Here is a 15,381-nt window from a genome sequence, read left to right as displayed (position 1 = left end):
AAAAGGTCAGGCCACATGCTGTTAGACAATCCCCAATGATACTTAGCATGCACACAGAAATTATCGTGAAGAAGGTGAATATTACAGGTTCTCAGATTGGCTTGAAAATTGATGGTAAAACATTAATATCCACCCACATAGCAATTATACAAGCTCGTTAGTAAAAAATAGAGCTGATTTTTAACATCTAAGAACCAAGAAAACTGTCAGAAAATTACGTAGTACTACACACACACACACACACACACACACACACACACACACACACACACACACACACACACAGAGAGAGAGAGAGAGAGAGAGAGAGAGAGAGAGAGAGAGAGATGTTTTCGAGATTTTCCAGATTTTCCATCAGTGTACTACCCGCAGTTGACAATCACGAATTTCAGAGACCAAGCCAAGTGTAATAGAGTGGGAACATCCTACATTAGTTGGAGATGGCTCAGAAATGAACCTGTACACACAAACTGAAGAACTTGCAGTTGTAAGATACCTTCCTCCATGCCCGTACTGATAGCCAAAACAACCAGATGAAGGTAAACCTCACTTCTAAAAATTCCTCCCATAATTCAGTGGAATATGAACTGATTCAGGGACTGTGCAGAAGAATTTAAACTCTTGCTAAGGGGGAACCCTGTTACTTTTGTTCACAGGAGAGGCAGTTTAAAAGTAGCAGTACTTTACACTTGTGACGAGGGGCTACAATCTGCACAGGAAAGATAATCTCAGTTACGAAAGGGCTAAAGGTTGATTGGCTGCTACTACTACTACTACTACTACTACTACTACTCGCCATACCCATTTACAATCACATTAGTAGCAATTACAGGCAAAATACATCACTGAAAGTAATAATGTATTCTCTATACTTGCTACTACATAAATATATGCGCATAGAGGCTCTTGGAGATCACTGTAGGCTACTGCCCCACCCATTCTTTCAACTAGAAGATTTCAGTGCGAATCACTTACTGTGGGGTTTTATTAACATCTGTTCTCATGGTAGAAGTGTAGAAAATCTCATCCTCAGAGAAGTCATCTTTCTGTCAGAGTACAAGTAACAGCTCAGCAGTGCTACAGAAACAATATCAGCCATTGACTTCCCTGATTACCTCCACCCTGAGATGCATCTCAGTGAGAAATTTGTAACTGATTACATTCTAGTGTCCACTTCCAAATATGGGTTCGCTTATTGAAAGAATAGTTCCAGAAATGAGGTCACACAGGTGGGCATTTAGCAGCATGAACTCTATGCTGTGCAACTAGCTGGCTGAGTTTGAACGCCACATCAGTTTCCAGAAAGTGAAGGAGCACCTTACCAGCATGATTCATTGTACCACAGAAGTATCCATCCCAAAATCATATGGCCAACAATCCCTCGATGGAGCAAGAAATGCCACTCTGAAACTAAGGGCAAGCAGATTGTTCCTCAGATGAGACTATCAGCAGAAAACCTCACATACTTTCATCTGAAGAGAGCACAAATCTGTAGAGTAATTAAAGACAGTAGGAGGAGATAGTGGCAGAAACATTTCAATCCAACAACGGCCCTGTGGGTGTTATTCTGGAGGGTCTGCACCAAAGGCAGGTCAACATCTGTAAATCGTATACTGGAATAGGAAGAGTTTTAACCTGTGAAGCGGTCAAGGAAGTAGTGGATCACATTTACCAAATACCATTAGCAGTGCCTAATGTCCTAGTTTCTGGTGTTGTAAAAATTATATTAGAGGGAGCAGTTAACTCCCTCAACTCATAATATTCCATTGTCCCTTCTCTCTGTAGTAATAGTAATCTATTGCGTTGGTGGCTAACAATACAGCTCTAGGGCCATGCACTATTCACTACAGAATGTTGTAACATCCAAATGTAAGATTCAGAGAGAGACCCCGTCTGGTGAACGTCAGCCTAACATGTGACAAGGGCGTTGTGAGTCCTCTGTTAAAGCTGGTAAAGATTTATTCATCTCAAGTATCTTTGCAGTGCTACTGTGATGAGCTGTGTTGGGGAGTCTGGAACAAATGGTAAATCGTCATCTACTGTGAGTTCTTGGAACCAGGAGACTTGTCAGTTGCTTCCAAATGGGGTTTAGAAGATGTCATCCAACTCTTGATAACGTGACACAACTTGAGACTCTGCAAACCACTGTGAAGTGCATGGCAGATGATACATCCCATTGTATCAGTTTTTAGGACTTTTTCCCCATTCCAGTCACTTCTAAGTGTAGGAGGGGTGATTGATTGAACATTTCTGTGCATGCTGTAATTAGTCTGATCGTGCCTTCAGGAACCCTGTGGAGGTGATATGTAGAGGGTTGTAGTATATTCCATGAGTCGTCATTCAAAGCTGGTCCCTGATATTTTGTATAGGCTTTCCTGGCATAGTACACGTCTATCTTCAACAACTTTGTGACACATTCCCACATATCCAACAAACCTTTGATCATTTGTGCTGCTCTTCTCTGTAAACATTCAATACCCCCTTTCAATTCTCTCCAATACAACTTCCACACACTTGAGTAGTATTCTAGTATAGCTCGCATGGGTGATTTCTAAGCAATCTCCTTTGTTGACTGACTGCATTTCCTAGTATTCTACCAATAAACTGATGTGTGCTATCTGCTTTGCTCATTGCTGAGCTTATGTAATTGTTCCATTTTATGTCCCTTCGAGGTGTTATATCCATGTATTGGAATGAGGTTACTGATTCCAGTTGTGACTTGCTGATAACATGGTCATAAGGTACTATATTTTTTCGTTTTGTGAAGTGAACAATTTTTATATTTCTGGACATTTAAAGCAAGCTGCCAATCTTTGAACCACAATGAAATTTTGTCAAGGTGTTACTGAACATTTATGCAGTTTCTTTCACAATGTACTTCATTATGGCTAACTGCATCGTGTGTGAAAAGTGCAAGATTACTATTTGTTTGGTGCATAAGTTTGTAGCATTTTTACATAAGTTTAATAAATGCAACAGATGCACATAACAAAGACTTTAGTCACCAATAATATATTCTCCTTTACTTTTACAACAGTCTGCTAGTGGTGGGGTAACTTTTTGATTCCGCGACTGTAGAAATCACTTGGTTTCGAGGTGAAGAACTCATCAACCAATGTTCAAAACGAATTTTCATTCAGAAAGGAAGCTCCTTGAAGATTGTTCTATAGATAGCACAAAAGGTGAAAATCTGAGGATGCATGATAAATGAATGAGGTGGGTATGGAATGACTTCCCAACCCAACTCCATTATCGTGTTTTTTGTCAGTCTAGCAGAATGCAGTTTACATTATCATGGAGTAGCATCACTTCACGCCGTCTTCCTGGTCATCAATCTTGGACTGTGTCTACAAAACACCTCAGTTGTTAATGGTAAATGTTAGTAATGATGGTTACAACACGGGGAAGTAATTCTTAGTTCACCACACCATTGCTGTTCCAATAGTGCGTCACATTATCTTTTGTGGATGCACACAGGTCTTTGTCTGGGGAGTTGCTGCTTTCTTTTGGCGCAGCCATTCCTTTCAGTTCCTTATATCAGCATAAATACACAATTTCTTGTGGCCATTAATGATACACAATAGTAATGGTTGGTGTTATTCACGAGCCAGTTGATGACAAACAAGCAAAGATGCACATATGACCACCTGCAGATTTTTGTGATTTTGGCTTAGAGCATGCAGTACCCGTACACCTGATTTTTGAACCTTCTCCATGGCATGCAAACGTCGCACAATAGTGAAATGTTGACATTTTTTTAATTTGTCATTCCTGGAGTGCACTGACGTGGATCATTGTGGATTAACGGGTTTAAACAATATTCCTGAAACCCCAAAGATCTTCCTGAACATGGAGAACCACTAATGTCAAATCAATCCTCCTTAAAATGAGGAAACCATTTTCTTGCCATACTCTGTCCAGTGACATTATCCCCATACATAGTGCAAATGTTTCTGGTTGCCTCTGCTGCTGTCATCCCTCTGTTGAATTCAAACAGAAGAATATGTCAGAAGTATTGGGATTTCTCCACTTGGCACGTCATTTTCTAGTGTCCACAGGTCCACTCACTATCCCCAAATGACAAAATGATGATATATAAACTCAAAGATCAAAAGTAAACTACAAATAAAAAATGACAATCGATAAATAAACCCATAGCAACTGGAATATCAACATGCAAAACAAAAACTCTACGAACTTATGCACCAACCTAATATTAATATTGTGTTGCAAGGTCATTAATATACAACATGAATAGCAAGGGAACCAACACACTTTCCTGGGGCACACCCAAAGTTACTTCTACATCTGTTGATGACTCTCCACCCAAGATAATTTGCTGCCTCCTCCCTGCCAAGAAACCCTCACTCAGTTCAGTCACAAATTTTTCAGGATATCCCATAAATCAGTTTTGATAAAAGTGTATATGTGGTCCTGACTCAAATGCTTTTCAGAAATCGAGAAGCACAGCACCTACCTACCTTGATCCATGGCTTTCAGTAAGTCATGTGAGGAAAGTACGAAGTTGGTTTCACGTGATCGATGTTTTCAAAACCCTTACTGGTTGACATGGAGGAGGTCATTCTGTTTGAGCTACCTCATTATGTTTGACCTCAGAATATGTTCTAAGATTCTACAACAAATAGATGTTAAGATATTGGATGGTAGCTCTTTTGATCACTTCTGCTACCCTTCTTTTGGGTGGGTATACCTGTGCTTTCTTCCAACTACAAGACACAGTTGGTTTGATTGAGGGATCTTTCATGACAATCTTTACTACAGAATCAATATTGCATATGCTTCATCTTTTGACATCCAAACTGCTTATCATGTAACTTGGACATGTAACATCCGGAGACAGCTTCAAAGACAGAATTTTTGTGGGTTGCCCAAAATGAATGGCTACCTCCTGCAGCCAGAGGGGGTGGTGGGGGGGTGGGAATAAAAAAATGTGTCGACATTGATTTTTTCCCTCTCTGGTAGCCATCAGAGCTCCCAAAACTGTGTTTTTGAGGTACAAGCATCAAAACAGAAAAAAGTTTTCAGAATTCATTTGAACACATACAAAATTCAATAAATTTTGAAGGCAAATAATTTGAGAATCAATAAAATGATCTACACTAAAAAAAAAAGGTTTTTCCTTCATTGTTTTGTAAAATCTAAAAGTTGTATCTCATATACTGACAAAATAGGTTCCATACGGTTGACACAGGACTTACTCTCAGTATTATCTGATAATAGGCAAAGTTGTTGTTGTGGTCTTCAGTCCTGAGACTGGTTTGATGCAGCTCTCCATGCTACTCTATCCTGTGCAAGCTTCTTCATCTCCCAGTACCTACTGCAACCTACATCCTTGTGAATCTGCTTAGTGTATTCATATCTTGGTCTCCCCCTACGATTTTTACCCTCCACGCTGCCCTCCAATACTATATTGGTGATCCCTTGATGCCTCAACAAATGTCCTACCAACCGATCCCTTCTTCTGGTCAAGTTGTGCCACAAACTTCTCTTCTCCCCAATCCTATTCAATACTTCCTCATTAGTTATGTGAATAGGCAAAGTATAGTAAGCATTTTATAAGTTTGTGGAACATAAAGCCCCATCTGTAAAGTGAAATTTCAATGTATATCCAAAGTTGTAAAATAGTCTATCATTCAGATGTCTTGGTGAGGACTGCTCGTGGGGATATCATCAAGAAGAAAAAAAAAAAAAAAAATGAAAACTGGCACTCTTGAGGGCGAAGGAAGAAGTGTTAGATCCTTAATCTGGTAGTTCAGCTAGAGAATTTGAAAATCAAAATGGCTGTTGAAGTTACATATAGTGGGAACTAGTGAAGTACAGTGATGGGAAGAACACGATTTATCATCAGGCAAGTCCATGGTTATCTACAATAAATCAAATAAAGATAACACAGGATACCCAAGATGGATACAAAGTCAAGTTCCACCGTGGTAGTACATACCATGCTAAATCATCAGCTGATGAAGAGATTGAAGGAATGTACAATGAGATGAAGGAAATTATTCAGTTCGTTGAGGGAAATAAAAATTTAATTGTGATGGAGGGCTGTAATTTGGCAGTAATAAAATGAAGGAAAACAGAAGGAGAACATGGACTGGGTGAAAGGAGTAAAGTGGAAGCTATGTGATAGAATTCCGCACAGAGCACAAGAATAGCATGGAAGGAACCCGAAGACATTGAAATGTTTCAGATAGATTACATACCAGTCAGCCAAAGAGTTGAAAACTTGATTAAAACTGCACAATATTTCCAGGGGTAAATGTGGACTCTGACAAGGATGCCCAGATAGTCCTATTCCGTATTTAGCTTAAATGACCTGTTATCCTGACAAAATAAGTATTGGACATATATTGTCCTGTTGTTCACTAACCGTCCCATGATGATGAGTCCCATATGTTTTTACGGAGCGTAGGGGAGCGACGCGGGAGACCCGTGCCGCCTTATTAGGCAAGGTCCTAGTGGAGGTGGTTTGCCATTGCCTTCCTCCGATCACAATGGGGATGAATGATGATGATGAAGTCGACACAACAATACCCAGTCATCTCGAGACAGGAAAAATCCCTGACCTCGTGCTCGGGAAGCGAGAACGCTACCGCGAGACCACGAGCTGCGGACAACTGTCCCATATATTTTGCAAAAGCTTGCTTTCAAGTAGCATAACCAAATGAGGAGCACATCTGGTCATACCCTCATACCCGAAGAATAAAGAAAATACACTCTTTGATTAAACCAAACTGAATGAGGGCTCTCATTTTCGACTTTTGTACATCTCAAGATAACTGCTGTAAGTATTTGCAGCTCATTACTGCATTTCTGTTAGCTCTACCTTGCACTGATGCTGCAGGAAGAGTGTCCTCGATCACAAATGATTTATGAATTATGTAAATTAAAGGGGGAGTGGGGAGAAAGGAAAGGAAAGAGAAGGAACAAATGATATCAGTTGTGTCAGGACTTTATGTGGGATCAGCGATGGCGAGCAAAAACATGTGCCGGACTACCACTCGGACCGGTGACCTCATGCATACAAGACAGTTGCATTAACCACTACGCCCCCTGGACACAGTTTTTGTTGCAAATGCGCAGACTATCTTGGCACTCTCCCTGGCTGACTCTCATTCCCAGGTAGTGCCACCTATTTTCATTCACAGTCCTGGTCCTCCTTGCGTGCTAATTTTAGGTTCTCACTTGGGATCAAACATTTGTGCATGCGTACTGAAGGTTGGATTGCCACTCGAGGTGAATCAGTTATATGAATGTATGGTGTCTGTTCTTTTGGACACCAAATGTAATGCACAGCTGTGATACATATTATGTGAATTGAAAGTGGAAAGGGGGGGGGGGGGGGAATATAAGGGAAGGAACTAAAGATATTAGCCGCATTGGGACTTTTTACATAATCAGTGATGACAAGTGCAAATGTTTGCCGGACCGGAACTCGAACCCAGGATCTCTTGCTTACTAGACAGTTGCATTAACCACTGTGCCACCTGGACACATTGTCAATTGCAAATGGGTGGACTATTTTGGCATGCTCCCCAGCTGACTCACATTCCCACCTACCTGCAGTTCTCGTCCATGTCCTCCATGCTCGCTAATTTTAGAGTCTCGCTGGAAGTCAGATGTAATTGTGTATATGCACTGAAGGTTGTGGATTCATTACCCATTGAGGTGAATCAGTTATGTGAATGCCTGGTGTCTGTTCTTTCAGACTGAAAGAACAGACACCATACATTCGTTTAATTGATTCATCTCAATAGGCAACTTTCAGTGTGGATACACAATTAAATTCAACCTCAGACATTTCCAAAAAAAATAGACACTACGCATGACGGGAATTTAAGGATAGGAGGATGTATCAGATTAAACAAGTTGACAATATTGAAAATGAAGATTGCACTGATACAAACATAAGTGGGTGATCATTTGGAAAAGGTACTTGGGCAGATGCAAAAGATGTTGCTGATATAAAGAAGCCAAAATAAAGGATAATTTCATCTGGAACAAGGCAGCTATTAAAGAGGACATGAGAGATTCAAAGAAACAATACTAGGTATAAGATGGGATATACTGTGTGAAACAGAACTATTGAGATATGTGTTTGAGATTATACAAGTGGTTAAATTAAAATTTAGTAACAGATGCATCTGGAAACAGTAATACTCAGAAAATGAAAATATCAAAACAGAACCTTATGCTAAGTAGACATCTGATTTAATTAAAGAGAATACATGCACAGTACTCAACAACAAAGCTGAATACATGAGGAAGTTTCAGGGTTGCTGCCATCTTCAGATTGTGTGACAGGTGCCCAGGTGAAATGTGATGTGTGGTAGTGGATGATGAACAACTGCAGTCCCAGAATATTGAGTATTCAGTACACCAGGAAAGCTTCAAGATTCTCAGCAAAGCTAAAGTTTAACAATTGATGGAAGAATGTAATGGAATAAGTTAGAAAATAGGCCAGAAAATCTGTAATAATAGTATTGAAGTAATATGTAATCAACAGGCCAGAAAGTAAATTATGCACATTAAGTGTGTTGAAAATGAGCTTTTATATTTATAATAGTTGAAGATGGTGATTAGATGGTCAAGGAAAGAAACAAAAAGAAGAGCAGAAAGGTCCAGAAGTGAAAATAATCTAAAAACTGAGGATTGCTTAGTGAGCATTGGAGAGTGACATGTTTGGCATTATTAGTAGGTACAGCACACTGAACAAACCGGAGTAGAGGTGTAAGTCATATCATAATTGAAATGCAATAAAGTAGGGCAGAATATATATCCAACGTAATTGATGATAGATGAACCAAAGAAGTTCGTTGCTGGATTTCAAGAGATACAAAATGACCAAGGTGACAATCTAACGAAGCTTGTTAAACCTTTATCCAGTGCTGGATGTTGAAAGGTCAATAATAATAATAATAAAAATAATAGCAGCCACATTAGTATAAATATAATATTTCTACCTTTAAAAATCATACCTACATTTGTAAAATGAAACTAGTGTGTTTTGTAAAGTTGTAGGATTATAATTTACTGATGCAAGCTAGCTGGTGAATAATTTTCGTTCTTGGATGAGCCCTGCATGGTGAAATATTTTGTTGGAGTTACAGCAGTATTTTGAGGCCTTTTCTAACCCATAAGTGGGTGCACCATATTTCATAACTCAAGCAGGCACACAGTTCACTTTGTACATATGTAAAGAATAGCTGACTTTGTATCACCAAGGTAACCATGTATGAGCAAAATCATAGTTTATCTTAGTTTAGTTAAACAGTGATAAAATAAACTTACATAATATGAGCTAAAGCACTGTTTTATTAAACAATAATGAAATAAACTTTCATTACATACTTTGTTGCAATGGATAGGTGTCACCGAGACAGTAATAACCCGCTTGAAGCATTAAAAAGTGCAGTTGTATCAGATCTCACCCACTTATTTGATTACTAATTATCTTGTAGACAACTGCCGCATTATGAGATTGTGCTGCAAGGGTCATTTTCTTGCACAAATTGTAAATTTTTTCTCGTCTAATTCACTTTGTATTTTATATCTAAAAAGAAAGATGATGAGACTTACCAAACAAAAGCGCTGGCAGGTCGATAGACACACAAACAAACACAAACATACAAACAAAATTCTAGCTTTCGCAACCAACGGTTGCCTCGTCAGGAAAGAGGGAAGGAGAGGGAAAGACAAAAGGATTTGGGTTTTAAGGGAGAGGGTAAGGAGTCATTCCAATCCCGGGAGCGGAAAGACTTATCTTAGGGGGAAAAAAGGACGGGTATACACTCGCACACACACACATATCCATCCGCATATACACAGACACAAGCAGACATTTGTAAAGGCAAAGAGTTTGGGCAGAGATGTCAGTCGGGGCGGAAATACAGAGGCAAAGATGATGTTGAAAGACAGGTGAGGTATGAGCGGCGGCAAATTGAAATTAGAAATTAGCGAAGATTGAGGCCTGGCGGATAGCGAGAAGAGAGGATATGCTGAAGGGCAAGTTCCCATCTCCGGAGTTCTGACTGGTTGGCGTTGGTGGGAAGTATCCAGATAACCCGGACGGTGTAACACTGTGCCAAGATGTGCTGGCCGTGCACCAAGGCATGTTTAGCCACAGGGTGATCCTCATTACCAACAAACACTGTCTGCCTGTGTCCATTCATGCGAATGGACAGTTTGTTGCTGGTCATTCCCACATAGAACGCTTCACATTGTAGGCAGGTCAGTTGGTAAATCACATGGGTGCTTTCACACGTGGCTCTGCCTTTGATCGTGTACACCTTCCGGGTTACAGGACTGGAATAGGTGGTGGTGGGAGGGTGCATGGGACAGGTTTTACACCGTTGTGTTTGTGTTTGTTTGTGTGTCTATCGACCTGCCAGCGCTTTTGTTTGGTAAGTCTCATCATCTTTCTTTTTAGATATATTTTTCCCACGTGGAATGTTTCCCTCTATTATATTCACTTTGTATTTTGTATTACTGCTGCTCACATGGACATGTGACAACAAAATTTATTACTGTGTGAGCTGGAGCAATATATTAAGGAATAGGTATGGGCTTGCAGTTATGAAACTGTGCAAGACCATTTTATTTGTGGACGGAGCACTTTATACACAGGCGCACCACTCAGTTGTTAAGTATTGTCATCCAGATGTTAATCAGAATTTTGCAAGTTCACTTTGCAAAAATATTTAAAATAAGTTGTGTGATGATTTTAACTGTTTAAGTTAATTTGGGAAAGAATAAACAATGTGTATAAATCACAAAACTTGTTAATCAGAAAACAATGCAAGTACAAAATTTCTTATTTTGGTTTATAATAGGATGAAGAAACACTTTTCTTCAGCCATTGATCTGGTCTATGTACATCACATAGTGTCTCTTGTTGGGAAACTAACATTATATTTATTTTTTGTAGGATATAAGAGAGGAAGTATTTGAAACATGGAATGATGAAAATAACGAAATATCTCAGGACTCATCCAGTAAAAGAAAAAAACACAAGCTAGAACCTGATCCAGGTAATACTAAGTGTATTATAAAATTTGACAGTGTCAAGTGTGAAGTAAATGTGTGCACACTGCTTACAACTTGTGACCTATTGTAAATAAGTTTTTCATGATATTAATGATATTGTGTAGCAATTACAACTTGTACTCTCAATATTAATTTACAATCAAGACGAATAAAATTTGTATTTAATGCTCAGCACGTTGAACTGAAGTCATATACCATAAATTAATTTTCATAAGAAAACTTACAACTCTCTTCATCCCCCCCCCCCCTCCACCCCAGCGCTCTCTCTCTCTCTCTCTCTATCTATCTATCTATTTATCTCCATCTCTCTCTTGACCTGTTTTTTGTTGTAGACCCAGTTTGGTAATTACCTGCTCCAAGTTGCTCCAAAACTGAGCAAGGGGGTGCAGTAGTTATGACATAGGACTCACTTTCCGAGAAACTGGTCCAGAGCTCATTCCACAATCCAGATCTAAGTCTATTTGACATAATGCACTGGAAGATAGTATACTAAGAAAGATTTGTTTGCTTTTGGAAATAGTTGTGAGGCTTGACTTAATTTACCTTTTCCAATCGGTATTATGATTGTTTATTTTGTGTTTGTAACCATCAAGTACCATTTACCTTAAATTAGAATGACACCAAACAATGCTGGTTTTTGCTGTGTTATGTGGTGTTCATAACTTGATGCAGTTCATTCTCAGAATGAAGATATTTAAAGTTATGCTTAATACTGTAGAAACCTTCTGGTACATTGTAAATAATGTAGGAATAAAGGTGAGAAAGAAAACTTGCTAGTTTTCGGAATAAATCTTTGTTGAGCTTGAGAACAAATACACACACACAATGTGTGTATGCCTATGCCCCCACCTCCACCAAAAAGGCTTCCTAACACTTAAATCTGTATTCAATGTTAACAAATTTCTCTTCTTCACAAATGCTTTTCTTGTCATTGCCAGTCTACATTTTATATCCCCTCTACTTCGACCGTCATCAGTTATATTGCTGCCCAAATAGCAAAACTCATCTACTACTTTAAGTGTCTCATTTCCTAATCTAATTCCCTCAACATCACCTGATTGATTTAATTTAACTGCTTTCCATCATCCTCCTTTTGTTTTTATTGATGTTCATCTTGCAACCCCCTTTCAAGACATTGTCCATTTGTTCAACTGCTCTTTCAGGTCCTTTGCTATCTCTTACAGAATTACAATATAATTGGCAAACCCCAAAGTTTTTATTTCTTCTCTCTGAACTTCAGTGTCTATTCCAAACTTTACTTTGGTTTCTTTTACTGCTTGCTCGATGTACAGATTAAATAACATCAGATATAGGCTACAACCCTGTCTCACTCCCTTCTCAATCACTGCTTCCCTCTCTTTCATGCCCCTCAACTCTCATAAGTACCATCTTGTTTCTGTACAAGTTGTAAATAGCCTTTTATTCATTATATTTTATCCCTACTACATTTGGAATTTCAAAGGCAGTATTCCAATCAGCACCATCAAAACCTTTCTCTAAGTCTACAAATGTTAAAGTATGTTTGCCTTTCCTTAACCTATCTTCTAAGATCAGTCATAGGGTCAGTATTGCCTCGCTTGATCCTACATTTCTATGGAATCCGAGCTGGTCTTCTCCAGGCTCGGCTTCTATCATTTTTCCCATTCTTCTACAAAGAATTCATGTTAGTATTTTGCAACCATGACTTATTAAACTAATAGTTCAGTAGTTTTCACATGTGTGAGCACCTGCTTTCTTTGGAATTGGAATTACTACATAGTTACTTAAGTATGAGAGTATGTCGCCTGTTTCATACATCTTGCAAACCAGATGAAATAATTTTATCAGGGCTGGCTCTCCTGAGGCTGTCCATCTGAGCTCTAGATATTCATACAGCTGCTTCTTTTTTCTCCTAAGGCCTCTCTAATTTTCCTGTAGGCAGTATCTATCTTTCTGCTAGTGGAATTTGTTTCTAAAGCCTTACATTTGTCCCCTAGCCATTCCTGCTTAGCCATTTTGCACTTCCTATCAGTCTCACGTTTTAGATGTTTGTATACCCTTTCACCTGCTGTATTTGCTGTGTTTTTAAATTTTCTCCTTTCTTCAGTTAAATTCAGTATCTCCTGTGTTATCCAAGGATTTCTACTTGGCCTGGTCTTTCTACCTATTTGATCCTCTGCTGCCTTCACTATTTCATCTCTTAAAGTTAACCATTCATCTTCTACTGCATTCCTTTCCCCTGTTCTAGTCATCTGTTGCCTAATGCTCCCTTTGAAACTTTCAACAACCTCTGGTTCTTTCAAATCACCAATGTCCCATCTCCTTAATTTCCTATCTTTTTGCAATTTCTTCATCTTCAATCTACACTCATAAACAACATGTTGTGGCCAGAACCAACATCTGCCCCTGGAAACATTTTACAATTTAAAATCTGGTTCCAAAATCTCTGTTGTACCACCATACAATCAGTCTGAAACCTTCCAGTGTCCCCAGGCCCCTTCCACATGTACAACCTTATTTCATGATTCTTAAACCAAGTGTTTGCGATGATTAAATTGTGCTCTGCTCCCTCTTTCATTTGTTTCATCCAGCTCATATTCACATACTACTTTTCCTTCTCTTCTTTTTCTGCTATAGAATTCTAGTCCCCCATCACAGTTAAATTTTCATCTCCCTTAACCACCTGAATAATTTCTTTTATCTCCTCATACATTTCTTCAATCTCTGCATCATCTGCTGAGCTAGTTTGCATAGTAACTTGTACTACTGTTGTGGACGCTGTCTACCTTAGCTACAATTATGCTCACTATGCTGTTCATAGTAGCTTGTCTGCATTCCTATTTTCGTATTATTATTAAATGTACTGCTGCATTACCGCTATTTGATTTTGTATTTATAACCCTCTATTCACTTGACCGAAACTCCTGTTCCTCCTGGCACTGAACTTCACTAATTCCCACTATATCTAACATTAACCAATCCATTTCCCTTTTTCAGATTTTCTAACATACCTGCTCGGTTAAAGGATCTAGCATTCCAAATTCCGATCCACAGAACACTACTTGTTTTCTTCTGATGACATCCTTCTGGATAGTCCCTGCCCAGATATCCAAATGGGGAACTATTTTACCTCCAGAATATTTCACCCTAGAGGATGCCATCATCATTTACTCATACAGTAGAGCTGCATGCCCTCGGGAAAAATTATGGCTGTAATTTCCCCTTGCTTTCATCCATTCACAGTACCAGTAGAGCTAGGCGGTTTTGGTTAATGTTACGAGGCCATATCAGTCAGTCATCCAGACTTAAACCCCTGCAGCTACTGAAAAGGCTACTCCCCCTCTTCAGAAACCACACATTTGTCTGGCCTGTCAACAGATATCCCTCTCTGTCACAGTTGACCCTATGGTATGCCATCTGTATCACTGAAGCATGCAAGCCATCCCGCCAGTGGCTAGGTCCATTCCATAGTTTACATAGTTTATGGGAGGGGAGTTGTCAGTGTGCAAACTGTTGTGACAGCTTTGCTGAACAAATGAGCCAATGACTTGTTATCGGAACGTGCTGACATCTGCTGCTATACCAACCCTCTTGCAAAATGTGGAACACGCTCCATGAAAAGCACTGAGAAGTGTACGCACTGTCCAGAATATGTGTAGATCTCTGGTTGAGCTTTTGCTCCCAGTGGAGGATGTTTTACTTGAGGTACAGGCTGTAGCCGGTTAGGTTTTGATTGTGTTTGTGGCAATTCTGGCATTTTGATTGTGTTTGTGGCAATTCTGGCAATACGAAGGCTGGCAGTACTAGGTTTGCTGTTCATTGAAATGTCTATTGTTTTTTCATTTCTGTCAACAACACATTGAGGGCCCACGTGTGGATGTATCAGTGCCAATTTCACTCTATCACTGCACAATATCACGTGTGTGTGTGAGTGCATGAAGGTTTGTAATGTTCCATGCCTCGATGCTGGATGTGGTCAGTTTTGGGTCATCCATTCTCTCAATTGGGGAATTAAGGCTGTTTGATTTATGTCCTTCATCGAGACTGTGCATGAATTAATGAACTCACCAGGATGTCGTCATTCTTCTCCTTAAGCTAGCCTGACCAGTGAAGAGTCCAGATCAGCTTTGTTAGTATTTCACAGACCAAGCAAGACCATCGGTATAGCTGTTGTCCAGTTTGACTCGTGACACATTGATGTGGCTTTTAATGACCGTTGCCAGTGTTCAATCATTTCATTAACTGTTGGCTGATAGCTTGTCATCTTTTGAAGTACGGAACTGCAGGATTTGCTCAGCTGGCCAAATAGCTTGTATTCAAATTGTCAGCCATGGT

At 39.4% G+C, this 15,381-nt stretch overlaps 1 protein-coding gene across 5 annotated transcripts in view; it reads left to right on the top strand.

Moving 5' to 3' along the window:
- The window catches only part of LOC126175158 (TATA box-binding protein-associated factor RNA polymerase I subunit B), a 324,489-nt gene that overhangs the window by 22,375 nt on the left and 286,733 nt on the right, over nucleotides 1-15,381 (top strand). For 4 of the 5 annotated variants that reach the window (XM_049921738.1, XM_049921737.1, XM_049921740.1 and 1 more), the window contains one exon: nucleotides 10,949-11,051. The exons of the other annotated variant lie outside the window; for it this stretch is intronic. In XM_049921738.1, coding sequence (XP_049777695.1) covers nucleotides 10,949-11,051 — 103 coding nt within the window. The remainder of the gene's footprint in view (nucleotides 1-10,948; nucleotides 11,052-15,381) is intronic. 5 annotated transcript variants of the gene reach the window in all.

The sequence above is a fragment of the Schistocerca cancellata genome, chromosome 3 (assembly GCF_023864275.1).
Source record: "Schistocerca cancellata isolate TAMUIC-IGC-003103 chromosome 3, iqSchCanc2.1, whole genome shotgun sequence".
NCBI classification, from domain to species: domain Eukaryota; kingdom Metazoa; phylum Arthropoda; class Insecta; order Orthoptera; family Acrididae; genus Schistocerca; species Schistocerca cancellata.
The sequence above is the reverse complement of the archived record's forward strand: the minus strand, read 5'-3'. Positions and strand labels throughout refer to the sequence as shown.